The sequence below is a fragment of the Alosa sapidissima genome, chromosome 2 (assembly GCF_018492685.1).
Source record: "Alosa sapidissima isolate fAloSap1 chromosome 2, fAloSap1.pri, whole genome shotgun sequence".
Classification (NCBI taxonomy): domain Eukaryota; kingdom Metazoa; phylum Chordata; class Actinopteri; order Clupeiformes; family Clupeidae; genus Alosa; species Alosa sapidissima.
The window spans coordinates 34,742,505-34,757,408 of record NC_055958.1 but is presented as its reverse complement, the minus strand read 5'-3'; the positions used below and the strand labels follow the sequence as shown (position 1 = coordinate 34,757,408).

At 39.8% G+C, this 14,904-nt stretch overlaps 1 protein-coding gene across 1 annotated transcript; it reads right to left on the bottom strand.

The window, feature by feature from the left end:
- Nucleotides 1-5,150: 5,150 nt before the first annotated feature.
- Nucleotides 5,151-10,173, bottom strand: LOC121693224. The gene is made up of 2 exons (XM_042072527.1): nt 9,509-10,173; nt 5,151-5,726 (listed from the first exon to the last, which is right to left on the bottom strand). Exons 1-2 carry the CDS (start codon nt 10,171-10,173, stop codon nt 5,159-5,161), a joined length of 1,233 nt encoding a protein of 410 aa, XP_041928461.1. The 3' UTR covers nt 5,151-5,158.
- Between the last annotated feature and the right edge of the window lie 4,731 nt (nt 10,174-14,904).

Below are 14,904 nucleotides of genomic sequence, written 5' to 3'. Positions count from 1 at the left end.
TGTCAACTCAATGTATGTACTCTCAGTCATCCGTATATTGATCTAAAGTGCATTTTATTCCGGATAAGTCCTTTAAGATTTGCATTATAGCCTAATTTGTTGTTTTGCACTCTTGTCAGATGTGTACATGTGTGTGTGGGCTTTTTTGATATTGTGCACAGGGTGCAATATCTGTTTAATCTGTACCTGCCCACAGTCAGATACCTTATGTTCACTTCAGACCATGTCTACACGTACAACGATTCTTTCTAAAAACTCCGGACTGAGTGGAGATATTGGAAAACTTTGTTTGCACATTGCAAATGTAAACTGAGAAAAATTGAGTTTTAGGCAGCTGACTTCATAGCATGTGCCAGAATTTGCACCTGTGTCAAAACTGCAGCCTATGTTTAAAAGAGAAAGAGCAAGTGATTTGTTGCTGTTGTTGCTATTTTTGAGATCGTGATTGGCTAACATGGATTTGAGCCTCTCGTTATACTGCCACCTACAGGTTTGGCATGCTCTTGACCGAGGGGGAAATGTCCATTTATGAAAATAGCCGGCCATGTGTAAACATAACTACAGACGGATTTAAAGGCTTTCATGCGGATCCGACCCAAAGGAAATTGTCACCTGTGTACAGACTGACCCATGAGCTTTAAAGTTCACACATCCACCCAACCCCCACTTTCCCTCTTTTGTAGTGTTTGAATAGTTTGAGGTTCCAAGAATCATCAGATGTGTGAAGAGTGCTCATACGTATGGAATTCCCTCCCACATCTGATTTGCATTCCAATAACTCTTGCAGCTGATTGGTCAGGTTTGAATCCAGGAAGCTAATGGGGCAGGCAAAGGGGATATATTGAGAACACAACAGACTGGGGTCTCAATACTGAAGTCACATTTTAAGAGAGACTCTGGGTTCCAGGAAATATACTTTATTTCTGTAAATCAACAGCAGTAGGCCTACACATATACTGTAATACTTTGGCACAGGTGCACTTTTATCCTTTTATTGAAGGGCTATTTGATGTGATTTAACTCTAAAGAAACTAAGGGCTGAAATGTCAGGACTTAATGCATCATCTGCCCAGATCAAGGCAGTGAAAAAGGAGAATGAACAAGAGGAATTTGATGATTTTTTACAGCAGTTTTTGTTTACGACGCAGAAAGAAAAGCCTGGACTGGATCATGACTGTAAGGCTGAAATGATCATGTCACCACCTGCGGATATTAAAAAGGAAGACAAATCTGATTTAACAGAATACGATCTCATATGTTCTTTTCCAAGAGGTATGTTTCTGAACAGTTTTTATTCTGATTAAACTAATTTCAATGTGAATATATTATTGAGGACACCTGATTTATTTTTTTCTAATATTGCAGGAGACATTCAAATGATCCACGCTAATAAAATAGTGCACAGGGATGAAAAAGGACACCGAGTCTGTTGCCAGGAGACTTCCAATCAGAAAGTACACCAGGAGTTGGACACCAGGGAGGAACAACATGCACCCCAGTGTTTGGAAATATCAGCTGGTCTTCCTACTCTTGCAAATCAGTTTACTATATGCCAGAAAAGTTTCAGGAAACGCTTAGAGCTCACTTCCCATCAGATCATACATTCTGGAGAAAAGCCATATCAGTGTATTCTGTGTGGAAAGGCTTTTTTAGCAAAGGCTAATCTCAAGGCACATCAAATGATCCATACTGGAGAGAAACCACATCAGTGTTCTCAGTGTGGAAAGAGTTTCAGGACGGGTTCAGCGCTCACTGTACATCACGTCACACATACTGGAGAAAAGCCATGTCAGTGTTCTCAGTGTGGAAAGGCCTTTAGTCAGAAGTGTAGCCTCAAAGTACATCAGAAGATCCATACTGGAGAAAAAACACATCAGTGTACTACATGTGAAAAGAGATTCACAACAGCCCAAAACCTCTCTTCACATCAGATCACGCATACTGGAGAGAAGCCATATCAGTGTTCTCATTGTGGAAAGGCCTTTAGTCACAAGTGTAACCTCAAAGTACATCAGAGGATCCATTCTGGAGAAAAACCATATCAGTGTGCTACATGTGGAAAGCATTTCAGGACGGGCTCAGAACTCACAAAACATCAGGTCACACATACTGGTGAAAAGTCATATCAGTGTTCTCAGTGTGGAAAGGCCTTTAGTCAGAAGTGTAGCCTCAAAGTACATCAGAGGATCCATACTGGAGAAAAACCATATCTGTGTACTGCATGTGGAAAGCATTTCAGGACGAGCTCAGATCTCACGAAACATCAGGTTACACATACTGGAGAAAGGCTATACCCATGTTCACAGTGTGGAAAGGCCTTTACCCATCTGCATTCTCTCAAGAAACACCAGAGGACCCATACTTGAAAAACTTCTTGACGTGAAAAGACTTTCACACAACTGGCTCAATTGCATAGACATTAGCATCTTCTGGAGAACTGAATGACAATTTAATGTGATTTTTCTCCACATCAATGTCAGCCTGGAATAGCAATTATTCTGTTTACTTATTTCTTTGTGAGGTGTTTAATGGCATGTGTGTGTGTGTTGGCTACTCTGCTAAGATACACTAGATAGTCCGTTCTGAAAAAAAAAAAACATATCACACTGTTCTCACTGTATAACAAAGCCGTCATGCACAGGTCTCATCTCAAGGCACAGCAGCGGGTCCATTTTGTGGGAAAGTCTTGAAAATTTGCTCATGTAGAAACACCAGAAAATCCATACTGGACAGAATAAGCTGTAGTCTCAGAACTCAGAATCCAGCAGATCAAATATAAATGTGTTGGTGTGTGATAGTCTTCATTCCAAGATCTAAAATTAAAAGACATTTGCAGGGTGGTTTAGACAACTATAACGAGTTGCTTTCTAAACAAAGTTATATAATGTTAGCCGATTGTGTGATGTTACTGGTTCTACATAAATTTATAGTTGAGTATACTTTTCTTTTGAAAAATTCAACTCATCTTTTGTCTTTGTACATGATTCTAAAGCCATTAAAACAGTCTTGGCAGATAACCAACCCCTGCTAATCTTTAAAATTCACACCTCCATCCACCCCCACACCTTCCTACTCTCCTTTGTTTCTCAGTTTAGCCATGTATGGCCATGGCCACCTGAGAACCATCAGACGTGTGAACAGTGCTCATACATATGGAGTTCCCACCCATAATCCTTTGTCATTAAGATTTGCATTATAGTGTCTTCAGATGATCTGTTAGGTTTGAATCCAGAATGCTAAAGACTAAAGAATCTCCAGCAAGAGTGCTGCAGTTCACTGGGGGGGGGGGGGGGTGGTCAGTGTTTATACCGGATCTGTGTTTGCATATGTAATACGTTTCATACACGTGTTTCAACACTGCATTTCGGTCGTTGCTTTTACCTTACCATTACCTTACGCATGCCAGTTATGTATCCACCAGCTGCCTGCCTGCAGCCTACTTCCAAAACTCCAAAGCTGTCAGATTTGGTTCCAAGGGCACAAGTTCAGTGTATCAACAACACTCAATAACAGTTTATGTTAATCAATTAAATTCCCAACAATTTCACAACAACTAGTTCTTGAGTAGGCCATTCAACTAGCCCGGTTGCTTACGACGACACTCAGGCTGCGCAGTCGGCACCAGCTTCCTTATTGGGGTTTTGGGTTGCCAGGTTTTAGCCTATGACAAAACGGTTAAAATTGAAACTAAGTGATCATGTATGTGTAGGGTGTATTTCATACACAATCTGTCAACCTGAATGGATCAATGATTTTAAAAAATGAAGTTTGATGGCCATGCAAATTACGGGAGTTTTCCGGGAGAAATAACAAAACGGGAGGGTGCTGGGAGATGACCTTGAAATACGGGAGAAACCCGGGAAAAACGGGAGTGTTGACAGGTATGCGTTACAGAAGGAGAAGCACAAAGTTATAGCTTCAGAGAACCGTGTGTTCTCTCTGACACGGTTGACTCTTGTTTCTCTCTGTTATTTTTGCTCTCCAAAGGTTTCTGTCCCTCCAAACTTCCTTTTCATCTTCTCAATTTTGATCTCTGTCTCTCCCTCTTTCCCTCTCTCTCTCTCTCTCCCTCTTTCCCTCTCTCTCCCTCTTTCCCTCTCTCTCTCTCTGTCGTTGTTTGAATTGCTTGAAAATGATCGCACAGAGACAACATAAACTCTCCATTGGGGTAACTCTGTTTTCTGTTCAGATGTGTTTTCTATGCTATCTTAATATTTTGTGTCCATCTCTATACTCAGATACACACTCTCTCTCTCTCGCTTTTGGTGCATAGAGAGGAACATGACATACCCCTAAATTGTCCTAGTATTTACATTTTGAGAAAGTGTGTGTGTGCGTGTGCGCGTATGTGGAGTGGGGGAGTCAGGGACGGATCATGACTTGTGCCAAGTGTGCACGTGCACAGGGGCCCTCGGATTAAAAAAAATTGCCATGAATTTAGGATAGATTATGCTAGATTATGGTGCTTCTGTCTGTTAATTTGCGACACAACTGAATAGTGTTATGGAACCGTGGACCGAAAGAAAAATAAACTAAATGTTTTCCTGATCAAGAAATACTTAATTTATAAAATATAGAGGCATAACATTAGGTGGCAGTGGTGAGTGCTCATTCAATGTGTATGCGTGTTTGCGAAAGTGAAACTGACAAACTGAACCACTCATGGGCATGTGAATGAAGTGGATTCCTGTTCATGAAAACAGCATAGCGATTGGATAGCCTAATAAATTGCGACTTGTAGGCCTAACAGTAGCTTATATCGTAGCAAATAGCAATGACCGATATGTCAAGGCAGATTGAGAGTTCGACCACCAGAGGCTATATTCACTGTAGCAGAAGCTGATGGTCTACCAGGAAAACCCCAAAATGCAGAGTCAAAGAACAGTCGAGGGAGGTCCAAGGCTTTTACTTGAAAACTTAGAAATTACAGAGAACCACAGTCTCAAGAATAAACATTCAAGACTCAGCAAGAGGCACTTCTTCTTCTTCTTCTGTCAGGTTTTATGGCAGTTTACAGGCAAAGTGTATTACCGCCATCTACTGGACTGAGATGCAATCAATTGGATGTTATTTCAAGGAAAATCATAAAAATAAAAAATAAAATAAATAATAATAATAAAAAAAAAATAAAAATAAAAAAAAAACACAAAACAACCAACTAAATCCTATTTGCTAATTGTGTTTCTTTGATAAATGTGATGACAGCACTAGTGATGTTTCCTGATCTAGGCTCACCTAATAAGGTGTCTAAAGAGAAGGCTTTCTTGGCTGTGTTCACTTCCCTCTTTAGCTTTTCTCTTTGTCTGGAGAATCTTAAGCATTTTAAAAGAACATGATCTACATCCTCTCTCATTCCACAAAACTCACATTTTCCAGTTGGATGTTTATTTACAACATGTAAGCTATTATTCAAACCAGTATGGCCTATTCTCATCCTTGTAAACCAAACCTCCTCTTGTCTGTTTGGGTACATAGGTTTGTTATTTAGGATATTCTTTTGTATATTATATAAATGCCTACCTTTCTTCTCCTTATCCCATTCAGCTTGCCATATTAAGTTAACTTTGTGTTTGATGATTACCTTAACTTCTGATCTGCTGAGAGGAATGTTTAACTGAACTTCCTCTTCCTTAGTTGCCTCTTTTGCCAGCTTGTCTGCTTCCTCATTACCACCAACTCCTTTATGAGCAGGTACCCATACAAACTGGATTGATATTCCCTGTTGACTGATTGCAAATATGATATTATTAATTTCATTCAATAAATCCTGTCGGCATGATGATTCTCCATTTTGTATAGATGTGAGAGATGACATTGAATCAGAACAAATAACTGCTTTAGGGGGCCTAGCTTCTTCTATCCACTGTAATGCAATAATAATAGCTGTCATTTCAGCTGCAAATATGGACAGATGGTCTGATGTTCTCTTTTTAATAGAGATTTTGTGATCAGGGATAAATGCTGCAATACCTGTTTTACCCTCTGAATCTTTAGATGCATCTGTATAGACCTGTGTTGTATCATAATACATACTTTCTAGATATTGCTCTACGTTCTGATACACTCCTCCAGATTTAGCTATCTCTTTGGTTTCCATAATTACCATAGGAGAACAAAACAACCAAGGTGGAGTTCCTACCAGGGGCACAGTCTTACTACAATTGATACCATCTATTTCCAATTGGTTTGCTATTTTATTACCATCCCAACCAAAGCTACAAATCTGGGATCTACCATATTCCCAACACTCGTTAAGAACTTTCTTAGTGGGGTGTGATACATCATGTTCCTTTAAATTAATCCAGTAAGCCATACTCAACTTAATACGTCTAAGGCTTAAGGGCATTTCTCCTGTTTCTATTTGTAATGCTGGTATTGAAGATGTTCTAAATGCACCACAACATATCCTCAGACTTTTAGCCTGCATTCTATTGATTTCACCAATCAATGTCTTAGATGCTGAACGATACACAATACATCCATAGTCTAACACTGATCTTATCAGTGCAATATAAATTCTTTTAAGGGACATCCCTGACGCTCCCCAGTTGTACCCTGACAAACATTTCAAAACATTAATGCCCTTTTTGCACCTCTCATTTATTTTCTGTATGTGTTCCTTAAATGTTAACTTGACATCAAACCACACTCCCAGGTACCTAATAACGTTAACTTGTTTTAATGATTGATTATATAACTTAAGTTCTAGTGTGGGATTTATTCTTTTCTTTGAAAAACAAATAAATTGAGTCTTCTCTATAGACAAATGAAAACCCCACTCACATGCCCATTTTTCTACCTTGTTAATAGCCAGTTGCATTTTGGTTGTAATATTATCAATATTGCGTCCTTTTACCCACAAAGCTCCATCATCCGCATATAATGCTCTATTAATTCTAATGTCGTCTATTGTATTGAAAACATCATTAATCATGATGTTGAACAGCACTGGACTGCATACACTACCCTGAGGTGTTCCGTTTTCTATTGAATAGATGTTAGAAAAATTAACCCCAACTCTCACTTCTATTGTTCTATCCTTTAAAAAGTCTCTAATCCAGTTAAACATCTTACCACTAATACCCATTCTATTCAGCTTAATTAACAGTCCCTCCTTCCATAGCATATCATACGCTTTCTCTATATCAAAGAATGTTGCTAAGACTGATTCTTTACTGACTTGCGCTTTCCTTACTTCATTTTCTAGACATACAACAGGGTCCATCGTAGTACGTCCATTACGGAACCCACTCTGGTGTGGGGAGGCAAGACCTCTTTTTTCAATTTCATACATTAGTCTTCTAGTGATCATTTTCTCCATAAGCTTACATAAGTTAGATGTTAATGCTATTGGCCTGTAACTTTTAACTTCAGTCTTATCTTTCCCTGGTTTCACAATAGGAACCACTACAGAATGTTTCCAGCCCAAAGGAAATCTTCCTTGCTCCCAAACCTTATTGTAAAGACTTAAAATTATCATTTTAGCCATATCATCGACTTCATTAATCATTTTATAACATACACCATCCTTCCCCGGTGAAGTATTCCTAACCCCATTTAACGCTCTCCTAAGTTCAAATAACGTAAATTCCTTATCTAGTACACTCTCGTTTATTACATGTTTCCCCAGTAGCCCTTTACTCTCATCCATAACTTTAACTCTCCAAGACAATTCCTCATCAGTTAGGTTTTTTGAACTATGAACCTTAACAAAACTTTTTGCAAGCATCTCTGCTTTCTCTTGATTAGTTACTGCCTCTTTATCATTATTTTTAATTACAGGTAGAGAAAATTCCCTTCTAATGCCTCCCATCTTTTTAATCATGCTCCAAACATCACCCACTTTGACTTCTGCTCCTATTTTACCACAAAAGTCACGCCAATATGTCCTTTTAGCTTCTTTTATGACTCTTTTAACCCTTGAGTGTAATTTTTTATATTCCATTAAGTTGGTATAGGAATGATTTGATTTAACAATTTTGAAAGCTTTATTTCTGGCTTTAATTGCTTCCTTACAATCATCTGACCACCAAGGTACCATTCTTCTTTTCCTCATCCCAGAAGATTTGCCAAGAACCTCCTCCGCTGACTCACATAAAATATTTGTAATTGTTGAATTTAACTCATCAACATCATTACTCATTTCTGACATTATTCCCATTAGCCTGCCACTTGCCTTCATGCTATATAACCCCCAGTTTGCTTCTTTCATTCTCCATCTTGGAAACCAATTCTCTTCAAGGCACACATTTTGATTTCTAATACCTAACCAAATAATATAGTGATCACTGCCAAGAGAATTTTCACTAACCTCCCATTCACTTACCCCTGCTATCTGATCAGATACTAATGTAAGATCTATTGCTGATCCTGTTCCATGAGACGCATCATACCTAGTATTCCTTCCGTCATTTAAACAAACCAACTTATAATCATCCATAAACTCCTCAATAGTGCTCCCATTTTCATCCACCTTAGTACCTCCCCACAGAGTGTTATGTGCATTAAAATCTCCACATAATACTAGCTTCCCATTTCCCTCCTCACACATATTGTCTAGCATTTCTCTCAGGATTCTTTTACAAGGGTTATAAAAGTTGACGATTTTAATCTTAGTTTTACCTACCCAGATCTCAACCAGGACTGTTTCAACCTCTTTATCTGCATTTAAAGCTCTGTAATTAATCCCCTGCTGAATAAATGTGGCCACTCCACCTCCTGCAGTATCCCTGTCTTTACGTACTGCTGTATATCCATATATTATGAAATCAAGTGATGATTTTAACCAGGTTTCCTGTATACAGATAATGTTGGGTTTAATATCTAATTCCTCAATAAAGTTTTTAAGTTCCTGACCATTAGCAATTAAACTTCTGGCGTTCCACTGTAAAATTGATAGACTCATTACGAACTGCCACCTGGTACCTGGCTATCAGAAATTCCTAATACCATGTTATGAATAGAGTCAACTGACAAATCATGAATCTCTAGATACTTTTCTGCTGCTCTTTTAATTATTTTAATTCTATCACTTCTACTTGCCACTTGGGCTGAACAGTTAACCACTTCCACCATAAAAGCAATGAAACTTTTCTTATCCACAATTAAAGTATCTTCAGTTACCTTACAACATTTCTGGGTCGTTTGAGCTTGACTAGGGGTTAAATCTAAAGGGGCCATACCTACTTTAACCCTTGATTTTGCTTGGTTTTCTTTGTCAACCTTTTTAATGGCTTCAGCATAAGTAATGATCTCTTTTACCTTAACATTTTGCACTTGAACTGCTCTTTTATGCATTTCGCACCCTTTGTAGGCCGCACTATGTTCACCTCCGCAATTACAGCACTTGATTTTCGTTCCTTCCGCACATTTACCATATTCATGTTCGCCTCCACATTTAGCACATCTGGGTTTTGATTTGCACGCAGAAGAAATATGTCCATATCGCTGACATTTAAAGCATCTAGTTGGTGGGGGGATGTAAGTCCTCGTCATATAACTTACATACCCAATCATGATTCGTTCAGGCATCTTAACCTCATCCAACACTAACAAGACAGACAAACTTGGTCCTTTACTTCCATTCCTAAGTACTTGCAAACGCTTGACTTTGCTGACTCGAACTCGTTTAACATTGCTTTTAATGTCTTCTTCTGACAAGTCTGTCGATACTCCAGATATCACCGCCATTATTTTACCTCTTTCTTCCCAGTCTTGGGATTTAACACTTTTCCCCAGTAACGTTTTAAGTTTCATCAATCCCATTCTCTGATCACTGTCTTGACAAACCACTAACAGGTTACCATCTCTTAGCGTTCTGACGGAGCGAACTTCTCCTATTTGCTTATAAATTGCTTCACTGACTTTTAATGGGTTTAATACACAGGGAGTTTGAAATCGAATCACTACTTTAACCTCAGTCCTAACTCTTTTCGTTTTATCTAGTTTAGTATTTCCTTTTCTTTTCTTCGATGCTCTTTGAATTAAATTCCATTCACCTTCGTCACCTTCGCTTATAGTACTCTCACTATCATGCTCCCCTGACAACTCCTCCAAATCATTAGATCTAGTTTCAAACTTATCCATGCTTAACAATCCATGATCACATCCCAGTCCACCAAACGCCATTTCCAATGGGTCTGGCGGCTCTTTCGCATTCCCGGAAGCACTCATCGCTCCCGCCAGCAAGAGGCACTGTTAACAGAGGTACTTAAGTACTCCAACTAATAAAGATTAATGACTAAACACAGGTGAGAAACATGAACACAAACACAATCACTCCAGTCATCAGTTCCAGGTGATTCTCTGGGGCAGGAAGGACCAAATATGGGCATTTCCAGGTTACTTCCTCTTGGTCCCCCTGGACGTGCTCTCAGTCGCCATCTGCTGGTTGGCAAGCCTCGTGACAAGATAGGCCTACAATTACCTCACTCGTCTAGCTGGAGTGAGCGCATAATGTGGGCTGATGCACAAGAAATTAATTAGGGAAATTATCTGCATCTCCATTTACCAAACGCGATTTGCTAACATCTCCAATGTTAACGTGAAATATGTCTCCATGCAAGGTAGTGTCAAGCAGCAGTGAAGTGAAAACCTTATAATGCATGTAGCCAATGTTCACGTCACCTGAGTCAGACAGAAAACGGGCCCTGCTTGCTCTGTAATAGTTTGTATGGCCCTTCCAAACTGTGTTAAAAGGGTGTATTTAACAGCCAGAATTTCGAAAATTTCCCAGGGGAGACACTTGCCGAACCCCCGTAATATCATCAGCACCACCTGTCACAAATACTATCAATGTCCCTGCTACCGATCCGTCAGAAATATGACAACTGTTGTCCGGTCCGTTTAATGAAAAAAGGTTGGGAACCCCTGCTGTAGACTGTTTGCACAGCAAAGGGAGATTACTAACCTGAGTCTCGCCAGATGAATTTCATTCCGCCTATCTCCACTCATCTATCTGGCACCAATCCATTGGAGTGTTTCTTCAGAAGGCTGGGCCTAATCAAAAAATGCTTGCATATGATTGAATAAGCCACTTGTCCATCATCTAATGACGTGCTACTTCATCGAAGCCAACCCGTGACGCTGTCGTTCCTGCGTCCTGATTGGCTGTCCCATAAAATCTGGTGCAGAAATCACTCTCAATGGAAGAGGTCCCAGATGGATGTGAGTGAAGCTAGGCGGAACTAAGCGGAACGAAATTCATCTGGCGAGAGTCAGGTTAGGAGATTACAGCCTGATAATAAAAACAGCTGCTGGAATTCATTTCTGTGTGGGCCTGAGTTCTAATATATGACATAATGTACTACATTTTCATTGTGTGAAGTTGTGCACCAGCCTGCACAGCGACAACAAAAAGAGACTCACTGGCTGCATGCGCAAACGCGCTTCGTGGTCAGGGGGAGGGGGGGCTTTTTTGATATTATGCATGGGGGGCAATATCTGTTTAATCCGTCCCTGCCCACAGTCAGATACTGTATGTTCACTTCAGACCACGTTTACAGGTAAATTTTTTGAAAAACTTAAGATATTTCCCTTCGTTCCCTTCATTTACACTCACACAGAATTTGCCTCTGACAACGATTCTTTCTAAAAACTCCGGACTGAGTGGAGATATTGGAAAACTTTGTTTGCACATTGCAAATGTAAACTGAGAAAAATTAGTTTTAGGCATCCGACGTCATAGCATGTGCCAGAATTTGCACCTGTGTCAAAAGTGCCACCTATATTTAAAAGAGAAAGAGCAAGTGATTTGTTGCTGTTGTTGCTATTTTTGGGATTGTGATTGGCTAAGGTGGGTTTGAGCCTCTCGTTACACTGCCACCTACAGGTTTGGCATGCTCTTGACGGAGAGGGAAATGTCCATTTATGAAAATATCCGGCCACGTGTAAACATAGCCACAGACGGATTCATGCAGATCCGACCCAAAGGAAATTGTCACCTGTGTACAGACTGATCCATAAGCTTTAAAGTTCACACATCCACCCAACCCCCACTTTCCCTCCTTTGTAGTGTTTGAATAGTTTGAGGTATGGCCATGTCCATCCAAGAATGATCAGATGTGTGAAGAGTGCTCATACATATGGAACTCCCTCCCACATCTGATTTGCATTCCAATAGCCCTTGCAGCTGATTGGTCAGGTGTGAATCCAGGAAGCTAATGGGGCAGGCAAAGGGGATATATTGAGAACACAACAGACTGGGGTCTCAATACTGAAGTCACATTTTAAGAGAGACTATGGGATCCAGGAAATATACTTTATTTATGTACATCAGTTCACATATACTGTAATACTTTGTCACAGGTACGCTTTTATCCTTTTATTGAAGGGCTATTTGATGTGATTTAACTCTAAAGAAACTGAAGGCTGAAATGTCAGGACTTAATGGATCATCTGCCCAGATTAAGGCAGTGAAGAAGGAGAATGAACAAGAGGAATTTGATGATTTTTTACAGCAGTTTTTGTTTACAACGCAGAAAGAAGAGCCTGGACTGGATCATGACTGTAAGGCTGAAACAATCATGTCACCACCTGCAGATATTAAAAAGGAAGGCATATCTGATTTAACAGAATACGATCACATATGTTCTTTTCCAATAGGTACGTTTCACATGTTTCACCGTTTGTATTCTGATAAAACTATATGTGAATATATTATTAAAAACACCTATTTTTTTCTAATATTGCAGGAGACATTCAAATGAGCCACGCTAATAAAATAGTGCACAGGGAGGAAAAAGGAAACCAAGTCTGTTGCCAGGAGACTTCCAATCAGAAATTACACCAGGAGTTGGACACCAGGGAGGAACAACACGCACCCCAGTGTTTGGAAATATCAGCTAGTCTTCCTACTCTTGCAAATCAGTGTACTATATGCCAGAAAAGTTTCAGGAAACGCTCAGAGCTCACTGCCCATCAGAAGACACATTCTGGAGACAAACTACATCAATGTTCTCAGTGTGAAAAGGCCTTTAAACGTAAGTTTAATCTCAAGGCACATCAGAAGATCCATACTGGTGAAAAACCACACCAGTGTTCTCAGTGTACCACATGTGGAAAGAGTTTCAGGAAGGGTTCACAACTCACGAAACATCAGGTCACACATACTGCAGAAAGGCCACATAAGTGTATTCAGTGTGGAAAGGCCTTTAAGCATAAGTCTAACCTGAAGGATCATCAGAGGATCCATTCTGGAGAGAAGCCATATCAGTGTCCTCAGTGTGGAAAAGCCTTTATTCAGAAGTGTAACCTTAAAGAACATCAGAGGATCCATACTGGAGAAAAACCACATCAGTGTCCTCAGTGTGGAAATACCTTCATTAAAATGTATGGTCTCAAGGTACATCAGAGGATACATACTGGAGAAAAACCATATCTATGTACTACATGTGGAAAGCATTTCAGGACGAGCTCAGATCTCATGAAACATCAGGTCACACATACTGGAGAAAGGCTATATCCATGTTCACAGTGTGGAAAGGCCTTTACCCATCTGCATACGCTCAAGAGACACCAGAGGACCCATACTTGAAAAGACTTTCACACAACTGGCTCAATTGCAAAGACATCTGCATCTTCTGGAGAACTGAATGATAATTTGATGTGATTTTTCTCCACATCAGTGTCAGCCTGGAATAGCAATTATTCTGTTTACTTATTTCTTTGAGGTATTTAATGGCATGTGTGTGTGTGTGTGTGTGTGTGTGTGTAGGCTACTGTGCTAAGACACTAGATAGTCCGTTCTGAAAAAAAAAAAAAAACAGATCACACAGTTCTCGCTGTATAACAAAGCCGCCATGCACAGGTCTCATCTCAAGGCACAGCAGCGGGTCCATTTTGTGGGAAAGTGGGAAATTTGCTCATGTAGAAACACCAGAAAATCCATACTGGACAGAATAAGCTGTAGTCTCAGAACTCAGAATCCAGCAGATCAAATATAAATGTGTTGGTGTGTGAAAACTTTTTCATTCCAAGATCTAAAATTAAAAGACATTTGCAGGGTGGTTAAGACAACTATAACGAATTGCTTTCTAAACAAAGTAATATAATGTTAGCTGATTGTGTGGTGTTACTGGTTGAACGTAAATTTATAGTTGAGTATGCTTTTCTTTTGAAAAATTCAACTCATCTTTTGTCTTTGTACATGATTCTAAAGCCATTAAAACAGTCTTGGCAGATAACCAACCCCTGCTAATCTTTAAAATTCACACCTCCATCCACCCCCACACCCTCCTACTCTCCTTTGTTTCTCAGTTTAGCCATGTATGGCCATGGCCACCTGAGAACCATCAGACGTGTGAACAGTGCTCATACATATGGAGTTCCCACCCATAATCCTTTGTCATTAAGATTTGCATTATAGTGTCTTCAGATGATCTGCTAGGTTTGAATCCAGAATGCTAAAGACTAAAGAATCTCCACCAAGAGTGCTGCAGTTCACTGGGGGCCAGATGTACGTACATTTGCGAACGTAGCGTTATCGGTCATGGACAAACCGCAGATTGCGAACGCAATCTTCCGGTGAGGCGACTGAAGTATACAGTATTTCGTGTGCTATTTAGCGAAGAGGCCGTATTTCTCAAATTATTATTTACTGTGTAGAGTCAGAAACCTTTATCTCGTTATGGAGCTCAAGATTTGTGGTTGTACATATTTGGACTAAACTAATTAAACGTAAATGTATGTTTTTTTACATCAGCCTAAAACTACCATTACATACTTACCATTACCATTGAGAGCATATTCACGAACCGCATCTCTGTATGGTGGGGTAATCGCAATTCTGCCGATCGCAAAGTACTACAAAGCGTAGCGAAATCTGCCCAAAAGACTATAGACTCCCAGCTCCCCTCCATCCACAACACATATCATAAACACTGTACTCACGTTACAGAAGGAGAA

Excerpts from the sequence above, each read along its gene's own strand:
- LOC121693224 (XM_042072527.1), bottom strand. The coding sequence starts at position 10,173 with ATGAGTGCTTCCGGGAATGCGAAAGAGCCGCCAGACCCATTGGAAATG. Across the intron at positions 5,727-9,508 it reads CCTGAACGAATCATGATTGG|TCAACAGGGAATATCAATCC; the intron begins GTATGTAAGTTA and ends ATTTGCAATCAG.